We start from the raw sequence: 24,726 nt of genomic DNA, 5'->3' as shown, positions 1-24,726 counted from the left end.
AATTAAAACACAAAACACTTAAACGCATGGACAACTAAAAAAACTTCAGCATATCAGTGTGTGGAATCAAATTATGGAACGGGTTGAGTAAAGCATTATATTGATTTACACACTCAACTTCATTGTAGCGCATTGTTATATCGCTTTATCATTATCTTACGTTATTTTACAGCTGGCAAAGGGCACATGTTGAATAGGAAGTGAACACATGTATTAGCAATCGATGTGAAACGAAGAGGGTGTCATGTTGTGTGTGCTGCTCTGCTGCCCTCTACCTGTGATGTATTGCAGAATTGTAATATGTGATGTATGCCAAAGTAAAATGTATGATGTAAAATGTCTGCATCGGTGTAGCTGACGTACTCAAAACAGGAAGAGGCTGCTTTCGGAACGTTCGAATGTTGGCACCCTCTCGGCAGCTGGAGGAATCTTTTTAATGGAAATACTGTGTTCAACTTATTAAAAATATATTATTCTATGGTTTCTGACATGGGAAAAACAACAACCAAAAATAAAAAATAAACTAGCAATTACCGCAAACGAAAAACAACAGGAGACGAATAGCAAATGAAGGCAACATTTAGGAGAAAATGTGCACTGATGTATTAGTCACTCTGTGCAAATCACATTACAAACATTCATGTTATGCTGCCATTAAACGGTGACAGTGCAATTGCCATTAGATCATTAAAGTTAAATCCCAGTGCTTTTCACATTTGATTAACAAACTTAAATCATAATATTCCATAACAATCATGTAAAGACAATGTTTACGGGATATAAAATTGTAGCATAAATCTCACTCACAAAAGCAACATTTCCGAAAACTGAACAATAGCTCATTAATTAATTAGCAAGACATATTTAGTCCAAAATGTTCCCAGTGGTATGATTAGATTGGCCTTTCAGTAAAATTGCTGTTTCTGCTTAAGGTTTAATTATTCATACATTTGATTTGAAAGCAAGTTTTCTCTCAACTTTAACCAAAAAAAAAATAACAAAACAACAACAAAATGTTAAATGTTTGCAGCAACACTGTTACTTTGGCAATAACAGTTTGTCCACAATCTTCCACTTTTGGAATCGCAATCAAAAACACTCTCAAGCTGGTTCAGGAGACTGTCAAGACTGACATCACGCACTTTTTGGTCGTTCCAGTTGTATCAAATATCATTTTTTGGGACAGAATGAAAACCAGTTGCCCCTTGAGACAATTATTGTTACTGATTTTTTCCACTCAATATGGACATCGAAATCCTAGAAAACACTGAAAATCCAGACAAAATACATACAATTTTACTGTTACAGGATAGTCTATCTCAAATATTACCACATACAGTAGTGACCAAATTAGCTCTGATAAAGTGCAAAATGACAGGGCCCAAGATAGCTTAAACCCTGTATTTTATATATACAGTATATATATATGTATATACTCACTGGCCTCACCATTCATAGTACATTTGCACATCGAATGAGATCAAGTGCAAGTTTTGATTGACGCTGTCAGATGCTGTCACAATAATGTTTATTATTGTGGTTGTAAAACTACACAGCATCATCCTGAACTGTGTTTATGACACTTGTACTGCACGAGAGCCAATTGGTACAGCTGTTATTTTACACCTTAAAAATTGTGCAAGTGTACTTAATGTTGTGGCTGGTGAATAGAGTATTAAATGGCTTTTTAGTCACCCACATGCCGCAGACTTTCTATTACTTTCATGTGCATGTAATTTACATTTTCAGAGCCCTGGACTTTATAATGTTTTCAGATAATAATATCCAGTAGCACTCTGAATGGAAGAGTCAAATGGTGTGTGAGACATTAAAGGACACGTGAGGCAAAGCAAGCTTTGTGAGGTGTATGCAAGTGGGTGAATTCACATCCTGAAAGTTTTTATTGGCCCTCCTCGAGCGCTCCCTGTCAGTGTGTTTACGTATGACACACAATGTGTGAAGCAGCCTTCAGTTCAGACAAAAGTTCCTCATCTCTTTTTTTTTTTTTAACAAGGAGGCAAACATTCAGCAAAAAAACATAAATACGTGAAGCTTTTTGTGCTTTCGTCAGTCCATCTTGTATGATATGTTTTAGGCATAAGTTAGGCATCAGGAAATGAAGGAGCAGACGTGTGTAGTGTCACATGACCACTTTACCAGAGCCGTCTTCCAGTGTAATTAATAGGAGCCGTAGGCATCTATAATGTGGTGAAAAGTGAAAGTGAAGAGTCAGGTGAGTCCGTTTGAGTAGTTGTCGATGACTGACATGTATTTTAAAGGGGTGCACTTACCGTACCGCCATTCATAACAAGAGCCATTTCAGTTGGTTGGTAGACGTGACCTCTGAAAGCGATGCCGGGGCGAATGCTCCCGTGACCGCTCGGGTAGTTTCCGCTGCGGAGCGCTGACAGACAGCACAGAAAAATCAAAGGTGTCAGTCATCCTAAGTGATCACCGAAGTAGTGATTCTCAACTGGTTGTGAAAATGACCCGATGTTCCTGAATGCACCTTGTGTGCTGTTCACTCGCTATGGCTCCACCAGGCGCGTGCCATGTTTAAGGGCAACTTTAACCAACCGAGGGCCGCATACTGAAAAGTCAAAGGATGCGGGGGGGCCACTTGGATATTTGTATATATTTTTAATATATTTTGTAAAAAGGTTAAACATTACAGACAAAGCTTTGTGTTTTTATGTATTAACTGTGTCAATATTTTTTGGATGACAAGAATCATTTTTGTCTACACTCGTGAGTTCACTGCATGGTGGCCTACTGGTTAGCATGTTGGCCCCACAGTCAGGAGATCTGGGTTTGAAAAGTTGCTTGATTGGAATTTTTAGAACTAGAATATTTTTCTTATGACTCGAGAATATAATGAGTCCTAAAATAAGTTCTCAATCACATATTAAGTAAAATGTTCTTATTACAAGGTAAGAAGGAATGCTCTTATATGATTCCTAAATTGCGATAAAATATGCTTTAATGAGGCTGGATTTAAACAAAATGTTTCACATATTCTAGATGTAGGAGTGTTATTCTTATATTTTCCTACAGACAAACAAACGTTCATAGCTATCGACAATTTTTGTAGTCTCCAATTGGCCTATCATGTATGTTGTTTGAACATGGACAGAAGCCAGAGTACACAGAGAATACCCATGGGGGGGCGTTTGGGTTCCACGTGGAGGTGTTCCGATAGGGATTTGAATGTGGGGCCAACATGCTATCAACTCGGCCACCGTCCCTCTAACATTACTTCTCGTCGGCATGTTAGCTATGTTGGTTACTTCTTCACCGGTCTGAGCTTTTCAACAAGCATGAAGCAAATTATATGGATCGAAATTTCTGATTTAAAAAGAAATTGTATCTAAAATTCACTTAATTTTGGAAAACCTATTGTCATAAACACTAAACACTGACGAGAAAAATAACATACAAGTTACTGGTGAACAGAAAAAATCAGACTTGACCTGCAGTGTGAACATAGCCTACTGGCAGGTCGCTTGCTGCATTGCATGGGGGAATTCTGCCCACAATGCAGACTTCTAGGTGTGACAGTAGAGTGGGAGGCGACTCATGGCCAATTGGAGCTATTGGCCTAGGAAAGGGGGTGGAATGATGTCATGGTGCGTGTAGTAAGGTGTGATGGGGGTGCCGCAGCCAAACCTGTTGAGAACCACTGCACTAATGAAATGTAATATAAATAGCAAACAAGCAGAAGATGCTCACGCAACAAACATCATCAGCAGTAATGGGCAAATTACTTTTAAAAGCAATTTGTTATAGTTACAAATTATTTTTTTAAAAAAAGTAAATGAATTAGTAACAGAATTACTCCTTTATAAATGTAATTAGTTTCTGTGGAAAGTAATTATTGCGTTATTTTTTTTGGAAAGCCTTCCAATATGTAAAATAATTTGGATGTAGCATGTGCCATTGACGTCACTTCTCGAACATGCCTTCCTGGAACTATACGTGGAATACATTTTTTGCATATTGCTGTGGTGTATTTTTTGTTGATTTTCCGTTGTTGTTATATATTTTGTAGATATTATGCCCGCTCGTTGGCTGGCAGGTCTTTTGCCCGAACGCTCAAGCAGATGGAGTAAGACACCATTCTTGTTTCAGATTCTTCGGTATTATGTTGTGCGCATTTCAAGGACCGTTGTTTGGTCACTGTGCTTCAGATAAAGGGAAGTTTGTGGCTGAATGTGGACTACCAGAGGGTGCTTCTACCGTCATCTTTCCTCAACCCAGACAGTGGAAAACACAAGCACTGACGGTGGAAATAAACAAAAAGTAAAAAACCAAGAAGACAATCCTCCGTGGAAAAGCGTGGCAAGGTGGCGAAACGGGGATCGCTTCTCACTCTTCTTGTATAGATCTGTGATTGGCAGAGTGCCAGTTTGACTGGTCGAAAAATGGCCACAAGAAGTGCTTTGTCAACGAGCGGAGGCAGCAAGAAGTAAATGTACTCATAAATGGCCTTTCTACAGAGAAATTTAAGTTAGTACCTCTTGTTTATACGTTCACACATGCACTAATATACTTGGAAAACAGTTAGGCACCATGAACAATCACAATCACATTGTACAAAAACAATGCCTGACTGTTGCCTGACTGTTTCCCAAGTACATTAGTGTGTGAATGTATAAACAAGAGGGATTAACTTACATTTCTTTCTAGAATTCACTTTACGAAAGTAAGAACTTTCACTTGTATTCATTTACAGCGCAGCCTTGACACATCCAATATGACGACAACGTTGACGTACGGCTCAGCTCTCGATGCGGCGTTTGTCTACGTCTATGCGTGTGATAATCACTTTTTGGTGTCTTGAGCACTTTAAAGTGTTTCATTAGTGCAATATGCTAACGGCCATTGGATGAGGTGTCACATCAGATGAATTACAGCCAAAAAAGTTGAGATGTGCCCTTGTCATGACAATATATCTGTATGGTGTAAGTATGTAAATACTTAATTATTTCGCGGACGTGCTGTTTGGCGGATTTTTTTAGGGCAATTTTAGTGCTTTTTTTTGTTTTTACAGCTTATGAACACTATTACAGGCCGAGCCTGGCTCTTTAAGAAGAATTGCATTGTGGGAAGGTGAGTGCTGTAGTTCTGTGCTTTGAGGTTGCTGTGTTTATCTATCTAGCTTTCAGTACTCATGATACAGCAAGGGATTTCCTATTGCTGTACTTCATATGTTTTAATAAGATTGTATTCATTTACATGCCACAGAGTTTAAACAGTGTGTTTGGTTGCCTAGCAATTACACACTTAGCTGGTAGTTGCTCCCACTTGGTGTCAAAAGTGTGACCTTCTTTAAGGCTGCATTCAAACACAAATGTGCATCAATAACACTGACAGACACACACATAGCGTGGGCGTACTTGCACTGTGTTCCTCCATAGAAAAGGCCTGGTTTTCCTGGAAGGCTTGATGAGAATGTGCAGAGAGCTCGTCTCTGAAGTGTGGAGGAGGTGTCGTCTCGATGGTGTCAAAGAAATCTTGCGTGCCACATTGCGGACGATTCCAGAGACACAGGTGGCTCTCTGGAATGGCGTGGAACAGCAGAAGGATCCAGCCCTGAACAATGAGGGCCACCGCCAGAGCAGGCTCGTCCAGAAGACGGTCTTCTGCCTTTTCTGCTCCTCCCCCTGACCTCCCCGCTTTTCCTCTGAGCCTCACTGCTTGGCTCCCATAAAGATAGAAGCCAAGCCAGGCCACCCAAAGCAAGGCTGATGCAAGGCTTGCCAGGAAGAGCCACACTGCATTACACTTCCATCTCTTTTTGTCATTCTCTCCTTCTCTATCCTCCTCACTCTCATGTGCTCCCTCTACCCCAAACTCACCCCCACATAACACCACCCCTAGAGAGAGCCCCATAGCGATGAGGAGCAACCCTAAGGTGTAGCTGCATGTCAAAGCAAAGTCCAGAGGTGGATATTCACAGGCTGGGTGGCCCTCCCTGACTACAGTGAGAAGGACCCATTCAGCAGAGATGATCCCCTGAACCAAGGCCAAGGCCAGGCCCAGTGCAGCCAGCGAGCTACCTGACGGGCTTGACTTCCCAACCACAAGCCTCCTGAGCCTCACTCCCTGGACCAACAAGCTAGAGAAGCACAGGGCAAAAAGGGGGCCCCAGAAGGCCCTGCGAATCACACATAGGATCTGGTTCTTTCCCACAAGGAAAGCAATAGAAATGAGGAATATCCCAAGGAGCGTGCCCAGGAGCAGGAGAAGCGGTCCCACGCCAGAGCGTCTGGCCGGGTCAGAGATAGAGTGCAGTTTGACGAGCAGGAGCGCAGACAGGATCAGAGAGGTGAGGCCCCCACTGCAGGCCAACGCCTCCAGAACAACACCCCACACTGACTCCAGGTCACACAGCACTCTGTATGAAGGTTTCACATTCTCACTGCATCCCAGCGGAGGAGGAGGTGATGGGTGCGATGTGCAATAGCCGATGAGCAGCAAGAGGAAGATGGTGAAAGCGTTGACAGCCATCTTAAAGGGATAAAGAGAAGGACAACCAGTTAAAAAAGACAAGCAGAAAGGTTTCAGTAATCACAGAGATGAATTATAGAGTACAACATCTGCATGCTCACTTAAAAATCAAAAACCTGTCACATATCAGACATGAATATTCTTCTCTTTGAAAACACAGTCATGCACTCACAGCACAGAACAGAACTGCTTTTAGCACTGGCCAGTAGTTTCCATGGCAACGGGAAACAGCGTGGGCTGACATCGTACACTGGGCTTTGAGAAGTCGAGCTTTTTTATTAACCAAAAACACAGACTCACACGCACGCATCCAATAATTATGCATACTTGTGAGGACCTGTTGTGATGTAAGAATATAGAATCTGAGAGTCTTCAAATTAAAACAAACACAGTGGCAGAAACACGGACGCATACTATATCTTTGCATCTTCCAGTGAAATTGTTTCAAACTTACCTTGTCGAGATTCTCAGATGGAATTCTTAACAATTCATAACAAAGAGGTGTCTCATTCTTCCATTCATCATTTGGCACAAACTCAAATTTTAGGCTTGCAGAGACCAAACAGCTTCCATGTTGCATTTGAAAATGTCCTTTAAGTTCTTTTGTCAAGCAGATGATGTCCTGCTGTTGCTGAGACACAACAACTGTAAAAAAGGATGATCAGTTCTTTGCTGCTTGACTACTTCACCCACAAATATCTCATATGTCTCCCTTCCTCTCTTCTTCCTCTTTCTGGCACCCTATGTCCTCCGCTTGCTCTCACTCAGCCTGTCTGCTTGTTTCTCTCTCCCTGCTTCATGCTGACTGTGCGGAGGTGTCAACAGAGATGCAATCCCAGCTTTGCTGGCGCTCACCCACACATAGGAAGCAGGGACTGCTGGTGCGCTCGTCTAACCAGGAAATAATAAGCACGCCACTTCACATTCAAAGTTGCTCTTGTCCAATTTTGTTATTTGGCACTTCTGCTTCAGACCACTCAAGTGAGATATCGTGATAGTTGTTCACCTGCTTTTGGTCATCTCCACTTTCTGCAGCGACACCACATCCGATCAAAACAATAATTGGCAAATTCTTCAGCTCGAAGGTGTTTTTGCTTGTCAAATGAGGAGGGGATTTGGAGAGACGAAGGCAGATGGTCCGCGCTCTGAGGCCACGTGGCTGTCCTTGTAGGAAACGTTACATAACAGTCTATCTGGCATCAATCAGCCAAGTCTCCCATTAGGTGGACTAATCTCCTGCCCTGGAGATGAGCTCGTGTAGTTCGGAAGACGGACAGGATCTGAAAGGGACCACGGCAAGCAGCAGGAGCCATAGAACTTGGCAATCAAGCCACTTTGGATCAGTGTGAAAGAGACTGCTGCTGGCAGATACTCCATTAGTGACAGATTATAGTCAGACACCCAGAGAGGCCAAAGCTGGTTTGTGTTACACAAATAAACTCAGAGACACACAAACAAACATGTAAGTAAAGGAGAGCAGCAGTGCCAACCTGCCAGAGATGGGGGTTACCACTTTGATTGGCAGTTTGTTTCCTTTACAAAGGGTCACATAAGTGCATAGCGGTATCTGCAGATCCCAGGCCCAGAGTTGCTTTCTGACTAACTGGTGTGTCTTGGGAAAGTTCTTACATGAAAAGGGGATACTGTACTTCCTTAGACGCTAGGGTGTCAACACATGTTTTCAGGACCCCTTACTGGTTCTCACTAGTCTAAAGCAGGGGTCACCAACGCGGTGCCCGCGGGCACCAGTTAGCTCCCCACAACCACATGAGGCGCCCGCAAGCCTACTTATCATTCAGGTTTTCAGTTAATAATGTTTAATGTTTGAAAGAAATGCATTCTGAAACACAAAATGCGAGTTGTGGATACTAGCATTTTGTTCATGTTCTGGTAAAACAAGCATTTTTGGTTTGATGGGGATGAAATAAGCTATGAAAATGAATGTTTCAAAAATGAGTAGCTCTTGGCCATTTTCATTATGTAAAAGTAGCTCTCATTAGAAGAAACGTCGGAGACCATACTGTATTTGGTGGGTTATGTGTTCTCAGACACCAAACCAACTCTATTAGCAACCTGGTAATACTGTATGTTGTGTGTACAGAGGATCAGGATGAAACTATGGGGCAAGTATTCTAACAATGAGCCAAAATCATTTATTTTTGCTGTAGCCTGAACACATTTGTTGACATATCAAAAGATGATTATGTCACAAGAGATCAATGCGTATTTACATCTATTTCTATCCGATTGGGTATATTGCTGTACTTTTTCCAGGCCTTTGTCAAATTGTCACTGTCTTGAGCACCAGTAAGACTAAATGTCCACGACTAAATGTCATGAAAGTGAGTTTGTGTGAAATGTATCCTTGTTTCCGTCCTTCCAGAGACATAAGAACCACTGGTAAAGGGAGATAAGAGATACAAGTGCTGACTAAACAGCACATTACCTCTAATCCGGGTAATCCAGTCATCACTTCAGTCCATCCAATAGGACCTTGTCAAGTATGGTCCAGCTGTAATCCCTCCATTATCCTGCAGGTATGTCATGGCAATCGTCATGCACAGATGACACAATGTCTCACTTTCACTTGATGTAGTGTTTATGTTAAATGTAATGATATCCGACACGACAACTGTATTAAAATGTCTCCTTTACAAAGATAGTAATGCTTATTTGTGTTTAATACTGTCAGCGATGTACTAATTTAACAATATGTTTATTATTTTTGTTTATTATTGTTGAGCTGTTTTTAATGTCTACAGTATGTTGTTATATGGTTTATTGGACTGCATGAGAGAGACTTATTGAAAAGATTCCAATAAGATGCTGTTCAGTTGACACCACTGCAAACGACAACCCAGATAGGTTCTGATACTGCTCTAATGAACTTGTACAGCTGTAGCCAATGGAGTATATAGAACCACATAGATCAAGCTTTTTATTATATTATTTCACAGATTAATAAAACAATGTGACAAAGCAACAGCCATCAGTCAAGCACATAACAGTGGGTACAAAAAAAATGTAACAATCACAAGAGACATGATCACACGAAAGACGTTGATTCATATGTTTGAGTAATCACTTTTAGCCGGTGCAGAGTTGACAGTGTGTTACCCCGCCTCATATGCGCTTGTAGACGTAGAGGGGCACGCCACAGGTGGCGCAGGAATGCTTCACATCCTTGCATGATTTAATGCATAACGGGATCAAACAGAGGGGCCAGAACCTGTGGGGAGAACAACAGAGTCGAAACACTGTATGTTGTATTGATATGAACTAGTGTGTTTCAACTCACAACACCAGTAGCACGGCGATCAGTATCCAAGTGAGCGTGCCATTTTTGTACTGGACTAGAGTAATACCAGTGGTATGGCAATTAGGACATGTCATCTGACCAGGAAGATCCTTGAGCGGTCTTCGCGGTGCAACAACCGCTGGATTCACAACGACAACAAAAGGAAATATACAAATATAATTCAAAAACACAAATCACACTGACGTGGAATCAGAAAGACTCACCAGGTTGCACAACCTGAAGCTGGGGTGCACTATGCTGGTAAACAGGCATTTGAACTGTATGAATCTGTGCTGTAATAGACAGAATGAAGATGAAGCAATACGTGAAGATCAGTGCACCCAGAGAGTAAGCTGAATTTCCCTAATGTCTTACCAGTTTGCAGGACAGGCGGACTTTGTTGAACTACCACAGTTTGGGGGGGACCAGTGTATGATGGTGGCATCGGAATCGGGGCTGGCCCAGCCTTCTCCACAAGGATATGGACATTTGCCATGGTTAGCTTCAGTGTATGTAGAGATCGTTTCACTGTGTGAAAATAAAGACAGCAGCCGTCAGATAAGTTAAGTGCATACACAAGCATTTTCAGCAACTGTACAGCAGAGGGCGCTAAAGTCAAAGCAACTGTCTGACCCACAGACGGCTATTCCCAAATGGGCTTCTGGTCAATTTCTCCCCGTATTTAGAGCCAAATTCTGGCCTAGCGGACCCAAGCGTCCACGAACCAAACTTTGACCGGGCGTTGTTGGAGCGGTGATGAACTTTGCCGTGGCGGAAAATTGGCCGCTCCTCCCCGCTCGCAATATTTTGTGCAGCTCAAAAACTTCGGAGCGGTAGGAGGGACCATCAGCGGTGGCCGAGCGGATACGGCGTTGCCTTAACAGGGGCCAACTTCTGTTAAACGGTGGTGAACGGTTACGAGCGGTGATGGATTTTTGTCACCGCTCCAGGAACCCCACAGCAAAGTTCGGGTGGTGTGACTAGTGATCTTCCGCTGAAGCGTTGTCTGATATTATTTTTCAGTCCGAGTCTGGTCACAGACCTGTCATCGTGTATAAACCGCACCCCGATTTTTTGCTTCTTACCGGTGGAAAAAAGGTGCGGTTTATACACGGTGATTTAAGGTAATCTGACTGGCATTAGTGCTGCACTGGAGTGTGTAAAACTTGCCAGCCAAGTGTGGGTGTTTCTGAAACATATGCAATGATATGACAGGTACGTGGGTGTGACCAAGGGTGACATAACATGTTTCGTGAGGACATAGGAGGCGTTAGGAATGTTTCTGGTATTTGTAGACCTAAAAGCGAAAGCAAGTATTATTCTGCAGTTTCTGTTCTCACTCAATGTTGCAATGTTAGTAGCAGATGATCATAAATCAACACTGAAGTCTGAAAATTCGGCGTAGGTTCTACGTTGTTTCAATGTCACCTTGCTATTTGGGAAGCCTCTCTAAGATCAACTACAATTTGCAGCCGCCTACATAGAAAAGCTAAACGCCCCCTGGACGAAAGTATTATGGCCGGGCGTCATTGAAGATGCACATTATGAATTCACATTGATGAGTGTACAATGTGGTTTACTTGACACATTTGTTTTTGAAAGTGCACTTCATGACACTAAGTGTTTCTAATATTTTGTGGCTTTCGTGTCAATCGGGTGACCAAATATCAAAGAGAAATGTCCTTCAGTATGAAGCAGTGCACATTTTACAGCAATCTTTATTGTAACGTCATAGCTCTATCGTTACAATCAAGCATTTTCACGAAAGCATTGTAAAAATGCAAACAAGGAACACAGAAGCTTATTGTTGATGCAGGTGCATTCAGAGTACATCAGACTTTACTAATCTGACTGGCATTACTGCTGCACTGGAGTGTGTAAAACTTGCCAGCCAAGTGTGGGTGTTTCTGAAACATATGCAATGATATGATAGGTACGTGGGTGTGACCAAGGGGGACATAACATGTTTCGTGAGGACATAGGAGGCGTTAGGAATGTTTCCGGTATTTGGAGACCTAAAAGCGAAAGCAAGTGTTACTCTACAGTTTCTGTTCTCACTGAGCAGCAGTGAGTGCTGCTGAGAGGTCCTCCACGCCCCAAAGCAGTCACAAGCGATGAGTGCGCAGTCAGCACCCGCGGCACACTGAGAGCATAGTGGAGCTCTATGCATCCAAAGTGCAAATGAATCACGCATGCACGAGGGGTGGACCTCGTCCTGTTTTAAAGAGCGGGATCTAAAACTGAAATGTTTCTTAATCTTCATGAAATTACTACTCATTACACTAATTACACCTTATTCGGACTCAGTCATTCACCTGTCAGAACCTGTGATGGGAGAACGTTGTGCAATAAATGAAACCAGTAACCGCAGTAACCGCAAGATTACGCTGTCAAGACTTTGAGAGACGCTGGACGAGTTAAAATATTAAAGTTATTTTATTTTTGATGAAGCGATGGCCAATTTTAAATGAACAAACCAAGAATCGAGTTTATTTGTCGTAAATGTAATTAAGGTGATTTTACTCCATTTTGTGCTACTTTTATAGCTTCTTACTGAGGAGTTGGCAACAGTGCCTGTGTCCATATTAAGTATGTTATGTTCCCCTGGGTCGTAACAGTGGATATGTTTTAAGTATGTGTTAATATTTTCTGGTGAATATCATGGACTTTTCTAAATTTTCCATACTGTAGGTGTGAATGGATGTTTGTCTGTATGTGCCCTGTGATTGGTAGGCTACCAGCCCAAGTGTCCAAGCATGATAAAAAAAAAAAAAATGGATGTATGGATATCATATTGTGTAACTGCAAAAGTGACCCCAATCTAATTCAAAAGGATTAATTTTTTAAAAGCACAAATAAATGAAGCTGTGACATATAAATGCAATGCTTGCGGTATCTGTTATCAGGTAATGTAACAATGTGGTAATATCATTGTCAAGGTTTTTCCACAATCATAATAAATAATAATCATATATAATAATCAGTGTCATAATAAATCAATAATAATCAATATAAATAGAACAATGTTGGAATAATGAGTGAGTACAGACAATGAACTCACAAGAATGAAGAGTAATGAGTGTTGTAGTGGTTAGACATAGCATTTTGTACACAGCGGTTCAAGACTCTTCTTCCTGGTATTTTGCAAACACCAATGCTTGTATTATTCCATAATAATATTCATAATAATATTCCATAATTTGATTCCACAAACTGAAATGCTGTGGGTTTTTAGTTTTAGTTATAGTTCTCGTGTATATGTGTATTAAGTTTAGTTTTTCCCTGAGATCATATTACTCACATGAAGCATGGAAGCAAGGCGAGCCAACCTCTTATCAGTGACTGTATCTGTTACAATATTTACAATCACTTTTTTTTTTTTAAATGTAAAAAACAGCCTGAGGAGCTTAAAATTAACCTAATTTGTAGTTCAGTTTTCATATAGTTTAGGCACTGAAGCATACTATGTTATACACACAAAATACATAGCTGTATAGCAACATGGCTTACCTGTTATGAGAGAGTCTGGCAGCAGGTTTGAGAACCACTGGCAAGGAAGACTAATGTACATGTGGTGATGCTTCAGAGAAGGTTGGGCAACACACCTACTGTACATGCGTACACACGACAAAAGGTTTTTGGTCCAACTGGAACTTGCTAAAGGCTGTTTAACCAAACATTAGTGGCTGGGGGATGTATGTATTTCAGCCTGTATGTACAATTTTGTGATGTACTATAAGGATCATTAGCATAAATGAAAAATCCATATAATGGTTGTAAGGGGCAAAACATATTTTTTCTTTCAGTTCACTCTGTGTACAGTATTCAAGATCTATAATGTTAAACTAATTCTGACCATAAATACAACTACATATCTTTCATTTTGTGTTTTTTTTTGCATTTGTTTTTATGTTCTTTATTTTACTTATCTTTCAGGTACAGCACTTTGTTTTCAACTGTGATGAATAAAGCACCACCACCATTGTAAGATACAATACAGCAGCTGCATCAAATGAATATTCATCTACAAACAATGCTACATTTGAGACGTTATTCAAAAGTACTGTACATACTGTATATAGTTGGAAAAATACAACCTTTACATACACTCAATTTTGGACCCCTTAATTATTTACTGATTTTTCAGAGTTTTTCTCAGCGTACATTGTTGAGATGGAAAAGTGTCAGTATGTGAACAGCCCCGAAAAACAAAGTGATAGTTAAAATGCGCACGTAGCAGTGAACTCAGTTGGACACAGTAACAGGGTATCGGTGTATCTTCAACATAGAGACACGTCCCGGTATACATGCGCTGGCCCAAACAGAACACACTGCGAAGAAATAAACTGGGACGCCTAACGAAATGCTAACAAGAAACATAGGAGTTTAATGTTTATTCAGGTACATTTGTGCCAAAATTGATTGGTCGTGTTGGCACTACTGCTGCACTGTAGTGTGGAAACTTGCTAGTCAAGTTTGGCTGTTGAAATGTATGACATGGTATGACAGGTTTGTGGGCATGTTTAGGTCATTAGTTCTCAACTGGGCTGGCTGCGCGACCCAGCATCACACCTTATTGACAAGCGGCAACCCACATTGCAGAAATTTTGCAACTCAAAATTTAAAAATATGTTATATTTAATGAAAAGACATTCAAGGGATAGTTCAGATTTTTTGACATGAAGTTGTATGATATCCCCATCAGCAGTGTAGTCCAATAACAGCAACTTACCCCCCACTTGGTCTTCGAAGTCCAGTTTTGGTCTGATTTCTGTGATGCGACACTGCGTATATAACGTCAAGTGTTTTGCGAGGTCTGATTTTTTTGAGAAGGCATATTTGTGATGTATTCATGTTTTGAACGCACATTGTTTTGAGAAGCCAAACTCTTTACTTAATTGTCCCCAGCAACTGAGTGGAACTACGTTCTTCACCACGGAAATCTGAGCAGAACTGGACCTTCTAAAAAAAAATCAGACCTCACAAAACACTTGACGTTATATCTGCCTCCCGCCGTATCCCTGCACAGTGCCGCATCACAGAAATCTGACCAGAACTGGACTTCGAAGACCAAGTGGGGGGTAAATCGCTGCTATTGGACTACAATGCTGATGAGGATGTCATACAACTTCATGTCAAAAAAATCCGAACTTTCCCTTTCAAGTGGTTTGAATTTGATGTAGTGCAAAACAAAACTGTGTGCTGACATAGTTTCATGAAAGTTTAATGAACATTTAAGGAACTTGAAATCGTTATCCACAAAACGTATTTGAATAAAAAGTGTCTGTAAAAGTCTTCAGTACATGGTACAATAAGAGTTTATTCAGAGCAACTAGACTTGGTGTTTGATGAGAGATGAAATATCAGAAAGTCAAGGGAGTCCAGTTGTTGCAAATCTTCAGATAAACATAAAGTACAATTTGAAGAGATTTAAATATACAAATGTAACTTTTCTTCTCATTAACTCAGCATGTAAGTTTCCTTACAGGACAGGCATTAGTTCTGTAGAATACTCCGCGTGAGTTACCTCCCAGTCCGCTCTACCGTCACACCTAGTCTGCACTGTGGGCAGAATTCCCCCCCGTTATATTGTATTTTAAGATTAGCTCAGCAGCCTGACCTGTAATGTCAGACACTGGCCACTTGGTAGAAGCATTCCACCAAGAATCTGAAGGGGTGTCGCGCTCATGATGAGGCTGAATCACCAGACAGCTTCAAAAGAAGCTTGTGTAATTTTTGTCACGTTACAACGTCAGGCCATCAACAGCAGGTGGTCCACAAATAACAGAGCTAAGACCCTAAGGTCACCAAAATGGTGATTGTGTCTAGAAATTCCATCCTTAAAGATAAAAACAAACCAGGTGACAAAGGGCAGTTTTGGCATTCAGGTACTGAATTGTACACAGATCGAATTGCCCTGTACTCCCGGGACAACAGCCAGACTCCCCTCTCCAGCTCTCTTAAATGGACTTTACCAGGAAGGCTGAGTGTGACCCCAGTTGGAATGCAAAGTTTCAATGCCCACCACTCCAGGCTACCAATGAAGGTGCACGGTGGGACACAAAATCATGCTCTTTGATTTAGCCAATTGTGGCAGTATGCTGTGTGATGGACTCCAAATAGCACTGCTGTTGGGAGCATAAACACAAACCATAGCCAGAGCCCGTTCCCCAACCTGAAGGCTCAAGGAAGTAACCCTCTTGTTCACCAGGCACTACTCCAACACGTGTAGCCAAGAAGCTTCTAATAAGAACAAATCTATTGTACTTTTCCAACTATAATTAGTTGGATGCTTTGTGACATGATGAAGCATGTCAGGAGCTCCTAAATGGCTTTTGGAAGGAAGGTAGGTTGATGATATACAGTATGTGGTGCTGTCCATGACAGAAAAGAATGTCAGTGTGATTATTGGAACAAATATCCTATTGAATCCTCTTTGACGGTTTTTTCCAGCCCCCTTGTCTCCCTCTCATCTCCCCTGCAACATAATTATTCTTAAAATGGCAAGAGGGCTTCCCAGCAGGAGACTGTGCTGGTATTTCTGTTTGGCACCACCACTTACTGCCATTCACATTTTCAGACACATTCAGCCCTTGCAGATTTATGATTTTAAGAAGCAGCTCTAGACACCATAACCATAGTTATACTGGATAGCGCTGCATTTTGGCTGTGTTCTTATCATTAAATCACTTTTGATGTTCAGTTCATCTAGGATTCATCCTCCCCATTGGTCAATGTAATGAATGCTGCCAAACAAATCCTTCCGATGCTGCCAAAAAGAAACAACCATCCATCTTCTATGCCGCTTATCCACACTAGGGTTGCTGGTATGCTGGAGCCTATCCCAGCTAACTTCGGGCGAGAGGCGGGGTACACCCTGACTGGTCGCCAGCCAGCCAATCGCAGGGTATATATAGACAAACCATTCATAGACAATTGAGAGCTGCCAATTAACCTAACATGCATGTTTTTGGAATGTGGGAGGAAACCGGAATAAGAAGTTAATTTGGCTTGACAACTGATAACATAGCTAGTTAGTTATGAGTTATTTCAGGAGCAAAATGCGAATGAAAGGGTTGAAAAACGTATTAGTTTTTCTACTCGCACAGTATGTTTCTAGGCGCATAAGCGAGTGAAATGCTGGCACTGTAAAGCCGCTTCCACATTGGAACCATCCGCCTTTCCCTCATCTTCTGTTTCCCTTCTTGTTCAGGCTGGATGGGTGGAGTCACGTGACTACACACGCTGTACCGTCTTAAAGGGGTATGACCACATCATACCAGCACACACAGTCAAAACAGACAAAAAAGACTTTTATTTTCTTTTTTATTAAAACACCAAATTTATCGACATGGGCAAAATGAGTAAATATCGGCACATTTGTTTGGACAAATATGATGATGATAACAAATATAGATCATAAGAGTTTAATTCAAGAGCTGATATCTAGAAACTTCCATGGTTTTCTTGGTAATAACCAAAATCACTTAAGTTCTTAGATGAATAGCTATAGCATTGTACTGCCAAAAAAATTAACTCATAATCGATTTTTGTTGTCACTGTTATATTTGTCCAAACAAATGTACCTTTAGTTGTATCGGTCATTAAAATGAACAAGAAACGGAAGAAACAAGGGTGGTCTAACAATTTTTTCCATGACTGTACACGCAACACAATTCTTTAAAAAAACTTCTGTATAGAATACTGTATAAACATTACGTAAAATATTACTTCAATAACATTGAATGAACTCTGTGTTTAGTGCTATATCAAGAAACCACAGTGTCTCACATTGCCTTACAGTAGACAAACATCCACATAGTACAGACACATATACAGTACACTGGTAAATTGATGTTTCAATCTTATAAAGAACACAGCAGTACAAGCTAATTAGGGGTTTTATGTGCTGGTACATTGTCACAAGTGTGCACTGAGTAATTCGACTTTCACATTTCCAAAACACAAAAGCAGGATAATAAAAAAAACATAATCCGCAAAGATACCTGGCCTTAAACGTACTACATTCATCACAATTTACAAATCAAAAGTCACCAGAAACCACGAAATAATGCACTTTTGTTGTCACGAGACAAGAATAAAATTCTGTATTGAAGTTGAAGGTGAACAGAAGAAAAAGAAGCAAGGTGCAAATGGTCTTGTTGTCTGTTTAGGAGCACTCGATGGTGCAGAGTGGCTAAAAGGCACTTAAATCAATGGGATGCACCGAGGAAAAGGAGGAAACAAGTTCGGAAATCTATTCAGATTTTTTTTCTATTCAGAAATTAAATCAGACTGAACTTTTCCTGCTTAAGGTCAGTTGGGATTACCCATATTTTTTGTATTCGCTAAATGCTGCAATTACGAGAGAGATAACATTTAAGAGAGTTTTTTATTGCGTTCTTCAAATTAAAAAGTTAAATACGTTTCCCGAGTGTTTGGTAGCATTGCCTTTAAACTGTGTGACTTGGGTGAAGAGTTTTGAGTATCCTTCCACGCGTTTCTCACAATAGTTTGCTGGAATTCTGGCCCATTCTTCCTGACAGAACTGGTGCAGCTGAGTCAGGTTTGTAGGCTGCCTTGCTCGCACACGCCTTTTCATATCTGCCCACAAATTTTCTACGGGCTTGAGATCACGGCTTTGTGACGGCCACTCCAAAACATTGACTTTGTTGTCCTCAAGCCACCATGTTGTTTGCATTATTATTAGAATTGTTTGAACAGATGAGCGGACACTTTCAAGGATCTGGAAATTGCGCCCATTGATGAACCGGACGTGTGGAGCTCCACAATTCTGATTATTTTTTATTTTCCCATAATGTCAAACAAGGAAAAAGTGTGTTTGAGGAGTGGCCTTAAACATGCACACATATGCCTCCAATTAACTCAAATGTTGTCAGGTAAATCAGAAGCTTCCAAAGCCATGCGGGCTTTCCCACACTGACAGACATAGTCATCTTTGTATGTAAACTTTTGACTTTAAATAAAGCCATAAAAAAACTCACTAATATATTCTCTTTCTCATAATTGCAGCATTTAGCAAAAACAAATAATTTTGAGAAGCCTAACTGACCTAAAACAGGAAAAGTTTTGTCTGATTTAATTTCAGATAGTGAGGAAAAAATGCTTGTGTGTTTTTACTAAGAGTGTCGTAGAATAGTTAGACGACTCAATTCGATTCAACAATTCAAATCTCTTGGTCGAATCATAAAAATGTCATGTGATCAAGATTAGATTGGACCATTCTGACTACATGGAGGGTGGCCACAGCTGCTGCTGAGCATACAGCCCCCCCCCACCCCCCACCCCCCCAAACGTCTCATAAAAACTGATTATTGATTTTTTTTTTCTTTGATTTAAAGTAGATGTTACTGTTTCAGCCTTAATTCGCATCCTTAAATCCTTGCATCTAAATGCCTAATCCATCACGATCGTTTCCTCCCTTCTCATGCAATGGACTATTCCATTTTACTGCGCATGTGCAGATTGGTACCGTAAGATGGAAGAAAAAACAAACTTTTTGGAGCCGTTTGGAGAAAAATGAAGCAGAGTTACCCCAGTGGTGCGGAGAAGAGGAGAAGGCGAGAGGAAAACAAAACTTTTTTTAATCAAAACTACCGAAAGTGTCAACCTTTTTCACATTCACAGTCACAACTAGAGAAGCACTCGGAAAGCTCAGACCTCCGCCAAGTGCCATAGTTCCCCCAATATTGTGATTCACACCAAAATAATAATACTACATTTTTTGGATCAGTCTTTGATATTTTGCAGAACCTGTTGGAAACTTGTCCTGTATTTTTTTTCCATGTGCTCTGACCATTTTTTGTGGCCTTATATGCAGGAATGCCAAAATTGTTAAAGAATTTCGCAATCTTAAAGAATCCTTTGTGGATCCAGACGGTGATCCGGATCACCTCCAAAATATAATCAGTTCTTCCAGATCCCATTTCCGACAATTCCTGAAAATGTCATCCAAATTCATTCAGAACCTTTCAAGTTATTTTGAACACAAACAAACAGAAAAAACGCCTGCAAAAACATAACCTTTGCGCTGCGCTTGGCGGAAGTAACAAACACACACGACGACAGCAGCACCGCTACTGTCAGTGTCAGCCACGGAGAATGCAGTAGTTCTCAAGATGAGGCTGGGAGTGACGCTTTTCATCACAAAGGTGTGAGTATTAAATCAGTATTCAATGTTGATTAATGTTCTTATCAATTACAGTAGAAGAGTTCAGATGATTCACTTGTTAGGTAATAATAATCCCCAGGAGGATTTGAAGGACTTTATCTCGCTCAAGTAAACAGGATCATTTTCTCATAATCACACTTGTTAGTAGATTATAAACATTCATATTTAAAGTTGTTTTTGGAAAAAAGTGGCCTAAATTACATTCTCACCTTTTGTAAAAATTAAAATTAAAGAAAGAAGGATGTGGAGGGCCCATTACTGGGTTTGCCTTGGGCCTCCAAATGACAAAATACGCCCCTGCTTACCACACATTCATAAAATCAATCGCTTCTGTGGCACAATCGAAAAGGAGCTGAGGTGAGTGCTAGCTTTGAACACTAAGAAGACCGTCAACATCAACGGACTTATTGGTTCATAATGGCTACTATTAAATCATCCGAAGTGTGGAAATATTTTGAAAAGGTTAATGATGACTCCATAAAGTGAAATGCAAGTGCTGTTTTTGTACTACTGTATATCCCGGTAATACATGTTACCTGCTTAGCCATCTCTTAGCATGTTCCTTCTTCCTCCATGGAGTGTTGGCCACTCTTTCAGAAGGACTATCTAGGACGATGATGGAGTCAGGGTGGTGATGGCGGCAACTTCAGCATTGGTTGCCATATGGGTTTCTGTAATTGTGCGGACCCTTGAGGGGCCGAGGAAAATGGAGGAAGGCTGGCAGCAGTGCAAGTCGGCAGTTGTGGGACGAGTTGGCACACCTGACGGCTGAGGAGAGATCTTCAACAAGGGAGAAGAGTAATGATGCCATCAGAAAAAATACTGGTCAAAATAAAAGTGCCATGTTGAATAAATATAAGATGGAAATAAAGATTACCTGGGTAACCCTGACGTAAATTTACAGCATGACAGGACTATAATTGATTATATTGATTATACTCTTATAGGCCTCTGCTGCAATCAACACAATCGGTCGATGGTGTACGAGAGCAGCGGTCCCCAACCTTTTTTGACACACAGACCGGCTTGGACCGGGGGAGGGGGGTTCGTACATTATAGCGATCTAATGTATCTTATTTATTATGTATTGTGTAAAACTAAGACATGAATAACATCAAACTAAAAGCACAAAATGAATGCCGACCCACCATCCACCAGTTCAAGTTCCAGCCAAGTTTTTACATCACTGTTTGACGTGGGTGGTAAGAGGCAGTGCGCTAGCATGAATTAACTTGAGACAAATGTGCACATTAGCACTCAATAAGTCATCAAAACTTACCTTTATGCATTCCCACATAGTATCAGCATTTGAGACCAAATATGAGGTGAAAGAAAAATGGTAAAAATACAGTAGTAGTCTATCTGTGCGGCATGAGATAAAGTACGCACAATGGACATGCGTCAAGTGAGACGGATGTAACAGAGAAAATCCGGCCACTTTTCAAAATAAAACATAAATCTGAAACAATGGAAATTGTTTTTTCTTTCTGTGCGGCCCGGTACCAATTGACCCACGGCCCGGTTCCGGGCCGCGGCCCGGGGGTTGGGGACCACTGTACTAGATGATACAGTATGTACTATCTGATGAAAATCATGAAATGTGATCTTTTAATATGAAATACAGGTACTGTATATAAATGGCATGTTCTATATTGTGAATCGTTATGTTTACATTCATTTGTCCTTTTAGGCTTGACAATTTTGCTCCAAGTTACAACTAGTCAGCATCAATCACAACTAGGCCTTAAAATATTTCTAAAACGGAATCCATGTTCTTTTACAGTGTGCCTATTGTGGTGCCGAATGCAACTCCTTTGTGACAGGTGCACATGCATACACTGGACGTACCTGGCTGCTCTGAAGACGATGGGACACGTGAGTATGATGGGAGTGAGGGGCACATTCGTTTGGCGTTGATTTCATAACTTGGCGAGCACTGGGGTCACCGTCATCAACACCGTTGGCTTTGCACCTCACCCTCTTCAAACACAGCACCTGCAGAGTCACAAAAAATGATTGTTGAGCTGGGATAGGCTCCAGCATACCCCCAGAACGCTAGTGAGGATGGATGGATTGACATGTTGGACTGTTCAGGCCTATCTAAATGATAGGATTTGAATCTGGGCCTATTTGGTTGTGAAACCTGTAGCCACTTTTTCCCACTTTCTCTGTTATCAATAGACACACATGTTGTCGAATGTTGAGGAATTTGTATCCTCTAATGTCAGATGATCTTGAAGATGAACACAGTTGATGAAATAAAAAAACTAGGTTTAGTTAAAGTTAAGGGTCGGTGCGTTCACTTACTTTTCTGAAGCTTTGTTTGAAGTTGTCAGACAGGAAGCCGTAGAGCAGCGGGTTGGCGCAGGAGTTGGCGTAAGACAGGATGACAGCAAAGAAGTAAATCCCCGCAGTGGCGCTGGACTCTGGGATGATGACCACAAGGTTGACGATGTTGATGATGAAGAACGGCAGCCAGCAGAGCACAAACACCACCACGATGACCACCACCATTTGAGTGACCTTGCGCTCTGAACGCCGTCGCGAGGTGAAGCCGGCCCGTGTTCCTGAAGACTTCACCTGTAGGAAAAAACAAATAGCAATGCTACAAAGGCAGACAGCTCCTTTTCCACCCATAAGCTAAAATAATCACTCCGCTCACACACTCACACACCTTGATGACTATCAGCAGGTAGCAAAGGCAGATGATGAGCAGTGGTCCAAAGAAACCGATTGTGGTGGTATAGATAATGAAGGCCGTTGACCACACGTCTGCTGGCTCCGGCCAGATCATGTTGCACGAGTTAAATGTGTCCTACAGGGACATACGCATAACCACCAATTAGATTGAAGCACAAGAGTCATAAGCAAGAAGTTGTGTTAGTAAAGTAAAGAACGGTGAATTTATTATAGACAATCAGACCACAAATTGTGTTCATTCTATAAGTAGGACTCAATTTTAGGTACACTTACGTAATCTAATACGCTCCAATGAAAATGAAAAATAATAGTCTTTACAAAGACGATGATGCTGCTTTCTGACTGGCACTGTCTTATTGCTATGTGGCACATGGTTGAATAAAACAGAAAAGCGGGGCACAGACCCATTCTGGGTAGGTAAAAATCGCATTCAAATATTGAATGTAATTGTCAGACAGTCGGAAGTGTTTTTTTATTTTGAAATTATTTGGGAAATGTATTTCTGATTGGCATCTTCTTCATTGGTATATACAAATTTGAACTAATATTTAAAATTAGTTTTTATGTATATTTTTTTTGGTAGTTGACATTCTTCCCCTTAAGATTGTGCTCTGGAATACATTTTGCACATTGAGTGTATTTTTGTTTAAAAAGATGACATGCATATGTTTTGAAGGGCATTGTTAAATAAAAATAAATTAGCTTGCTTTTATTTCCGTAAAAGTGAGTCACCACTTTTGGGAAAATGAGGGTCTCAGGATGAGACTAGTTAAGAAGGCTTAGAAGATCATACCTGCACATCAGAGAAGATGACCACCGGCAGAACCACCACAAAAGACACAGCCCACACCGCTGCGCTCACCACCTTAGCCACTCGCGGGTGCCTCCAATTGGAGCCCCGAATCGGGTGCACCACTGCCAGGTAGCGGTCAATGGACATGACGGTGAGGCAGAAAATGGACGTGAACTGGTTCATGGAGTCAGCGGTCATGAGCACCCGGCACAGGAAGGACCCAAAGGGCCAGTAGGAGAGTACATTCTGCGTGGTGAGAAACGGCAGTCCGATGATGTAGAGCTCGTCAGCCACAGCCAGGTTGAGGATATAGATGTTGGTCACTGTCTTCATTTTGGCATAGCGCAGCACCACGTAGATGGCCAGACTGTTTCCGACCAGACCCATCAGGAAGACGGTGATGGAGATCACCGCTGTCAGCAGGGTGCTGCTCCCCTGGAATGGGACACTCTGTGTGGACACGTTGGAAGAGTTGACGAGGGCAGACAGGGGGTAAGTTGCAGAAGAACAGTTGGGCTTATCCAGTTCCATAACTGATGCAGATGTTCTTCTTTTTAGTAAAAAAAAAAGCTCCAGAGTTACTTCAAAGTGTTCCAGGGACGTGAAGAAGGTGTAAGTGTGCACGAGAGAGATTTCTCGAAGGCTAGATCCTTCATATGTGATTCAAATGGGCATGCGCCACGGTCACACTCCATAAGTAAGATAGGTGTTTCATATGCTGTTGCTAGAATATTATTAGATGAGAAAAAAAGCAACGTTTCCCGGAGAATGGACCACAAGCAGACACTGTGTATTTGCTTTTATATCAGCTCTATTCCTGCTCAGGTCAGCTGTGCGTCAACGCTCAGCATCCACATGGCTTTTACACGCGGCCAGTCTGGTGGAATATTAGGTTACGCTGCACGCAGATGTCATCATGTTATAGTTTAAATGTGCAAATCCCATACAAATCAACTGTTAACTGGCAAGTGAGGTCCTCGTATGGTCGACGCGTATGGATGAAGCACCGTCCCTCTCTGTCCGTGGTGCTGACATGGTGGTACCTGCCTCTCCACTGAACAACCAGTTCACAGGGTGTGATGTCATGTCATGCAATATTGGTATAGTTTGGTTAGTGGACACTAGTAGTTCAAAAAATAAAAATACACACGTTTTCACAAGGCATTGCACCTTTAAATGCGCAACAATGCACTTATATATCCCAATAATCATATACCTTCTGTATCAATCTAT

General features: G+C 41.3%; 3 protein-coding genes across 4 annotated transcripts; all 3 read right to left on the bottom strand.

Moving 5' to 3' along the window:
- Positions 1–561: 561 nt before the first annotated feature.
- Positions 562–7,704, bottom strand: gprc5bb (G protein-coupled receptor, class C, group 5, member Bb). Of its 2 annotated transcripts, none has more exons than XM_054778154.1 (4): positions 7,517–7,704; positions 5,397–6,510; positions 2,292–2,404; positions 562–2,198 (listed from the first exon to the last, which is right to left on the bottom strand). In XM_054778154.1, exons 2-4 carry the CDS (start codon positions 6,508–6,510, stop codon positions 2,154–2,156), a joined length of 1,272 nt encoding a protein of 423 aa, XP_054634129.1. In that variant the 5' UTR covers positions 7,517–7,704; the 3' UTR covers positions 562–2,153. The 2 variants fall into 2 exon arrangements, with proteins under 2 accessions (XP_054634129.1, XP_054634128.1); XM_054778153.1 differs by lacking the exon at positions 7,517–7,704 and adding an exon at positions 6,965–7,499.
- A 1,743-nt stretch (positions 7,705–9,447) lies between these two features.
- LOC129182274 (lipopolysaccharide-induced tumor necrosis factor-alpha factor homolog) lies at positions 9,448–13,398 on the bottom strand. The gene is made up of 5 exons (XM_054778160.1): positions 13,319–13,398; positions 10,184–10,336; positions 10,033–10,101; positions 9,809–9,947; positions 9,448–9,739 (listed from the first exon to the last, which is right to left on the bottom strand). The coding sequence occupies exons 1-5, from the start codon at positions 13,377–13,379 to the stop codon at positions 9,634–9,636; spliced, it is 528 nt and encodes a 175-aa protein (XP_054634135.1). The 5' UTR covers positions 13,380–13,398; the 3' UTR covers positions 9,448–9,633.
- A 5,738-nt stretch (positions 13,399–19,136) lies between these two features.
- LOC129182271 (somatostatin-like receptor F_48D10.1) lies at positions 19,137–24,492 on the bottom strand. The gene is made up of 5 exons (XM_054778156.1): positions 23,494–24,492; positions 22,675–22,815; positions 22,308–22,580; positions 21,849–21,995; positions 19,137–20,780 (listed from the first exon to the last, which is right to left on the bottom strand). The coding sequence occupies exons 1-5, from the start codon at positions 24,022–24,024 to the stop codon at positions 20,607–20,609; spliced, it is 1,266 nt and encodes a 421-aa protein (XP_054634131.1). The 5' UTR covers positions 24,025–24,492; the 3' UTR covers positions 19,137–20,606.
- Between the last annotated feature and the right edge of the window lie 234 nt (positions 24,493–24,726).

This window comes from Dunckerocampus dactyliophorus, chromosome 6, assembly GCF_027744805.1.
Source record: "Dunckerocampus dactyliophorus isolate RoL2022-P2 chromosome 6, RoL_Ddac_1.1, whole genome shotgun sequence".
NCBI classification, from domain to species: Eukaryota; Metazoa; Chordata; class Actinopteri; order Syngnathiformes; family Syngnathidae; genus Dunckerocampus; species Dunckerocampus dactyliophorus.
The sequence above is the reverse complement of the archived record's forward strand: the minus strand, read 5'-3'. Positions and strand labels throughout refer to the sequence as shown.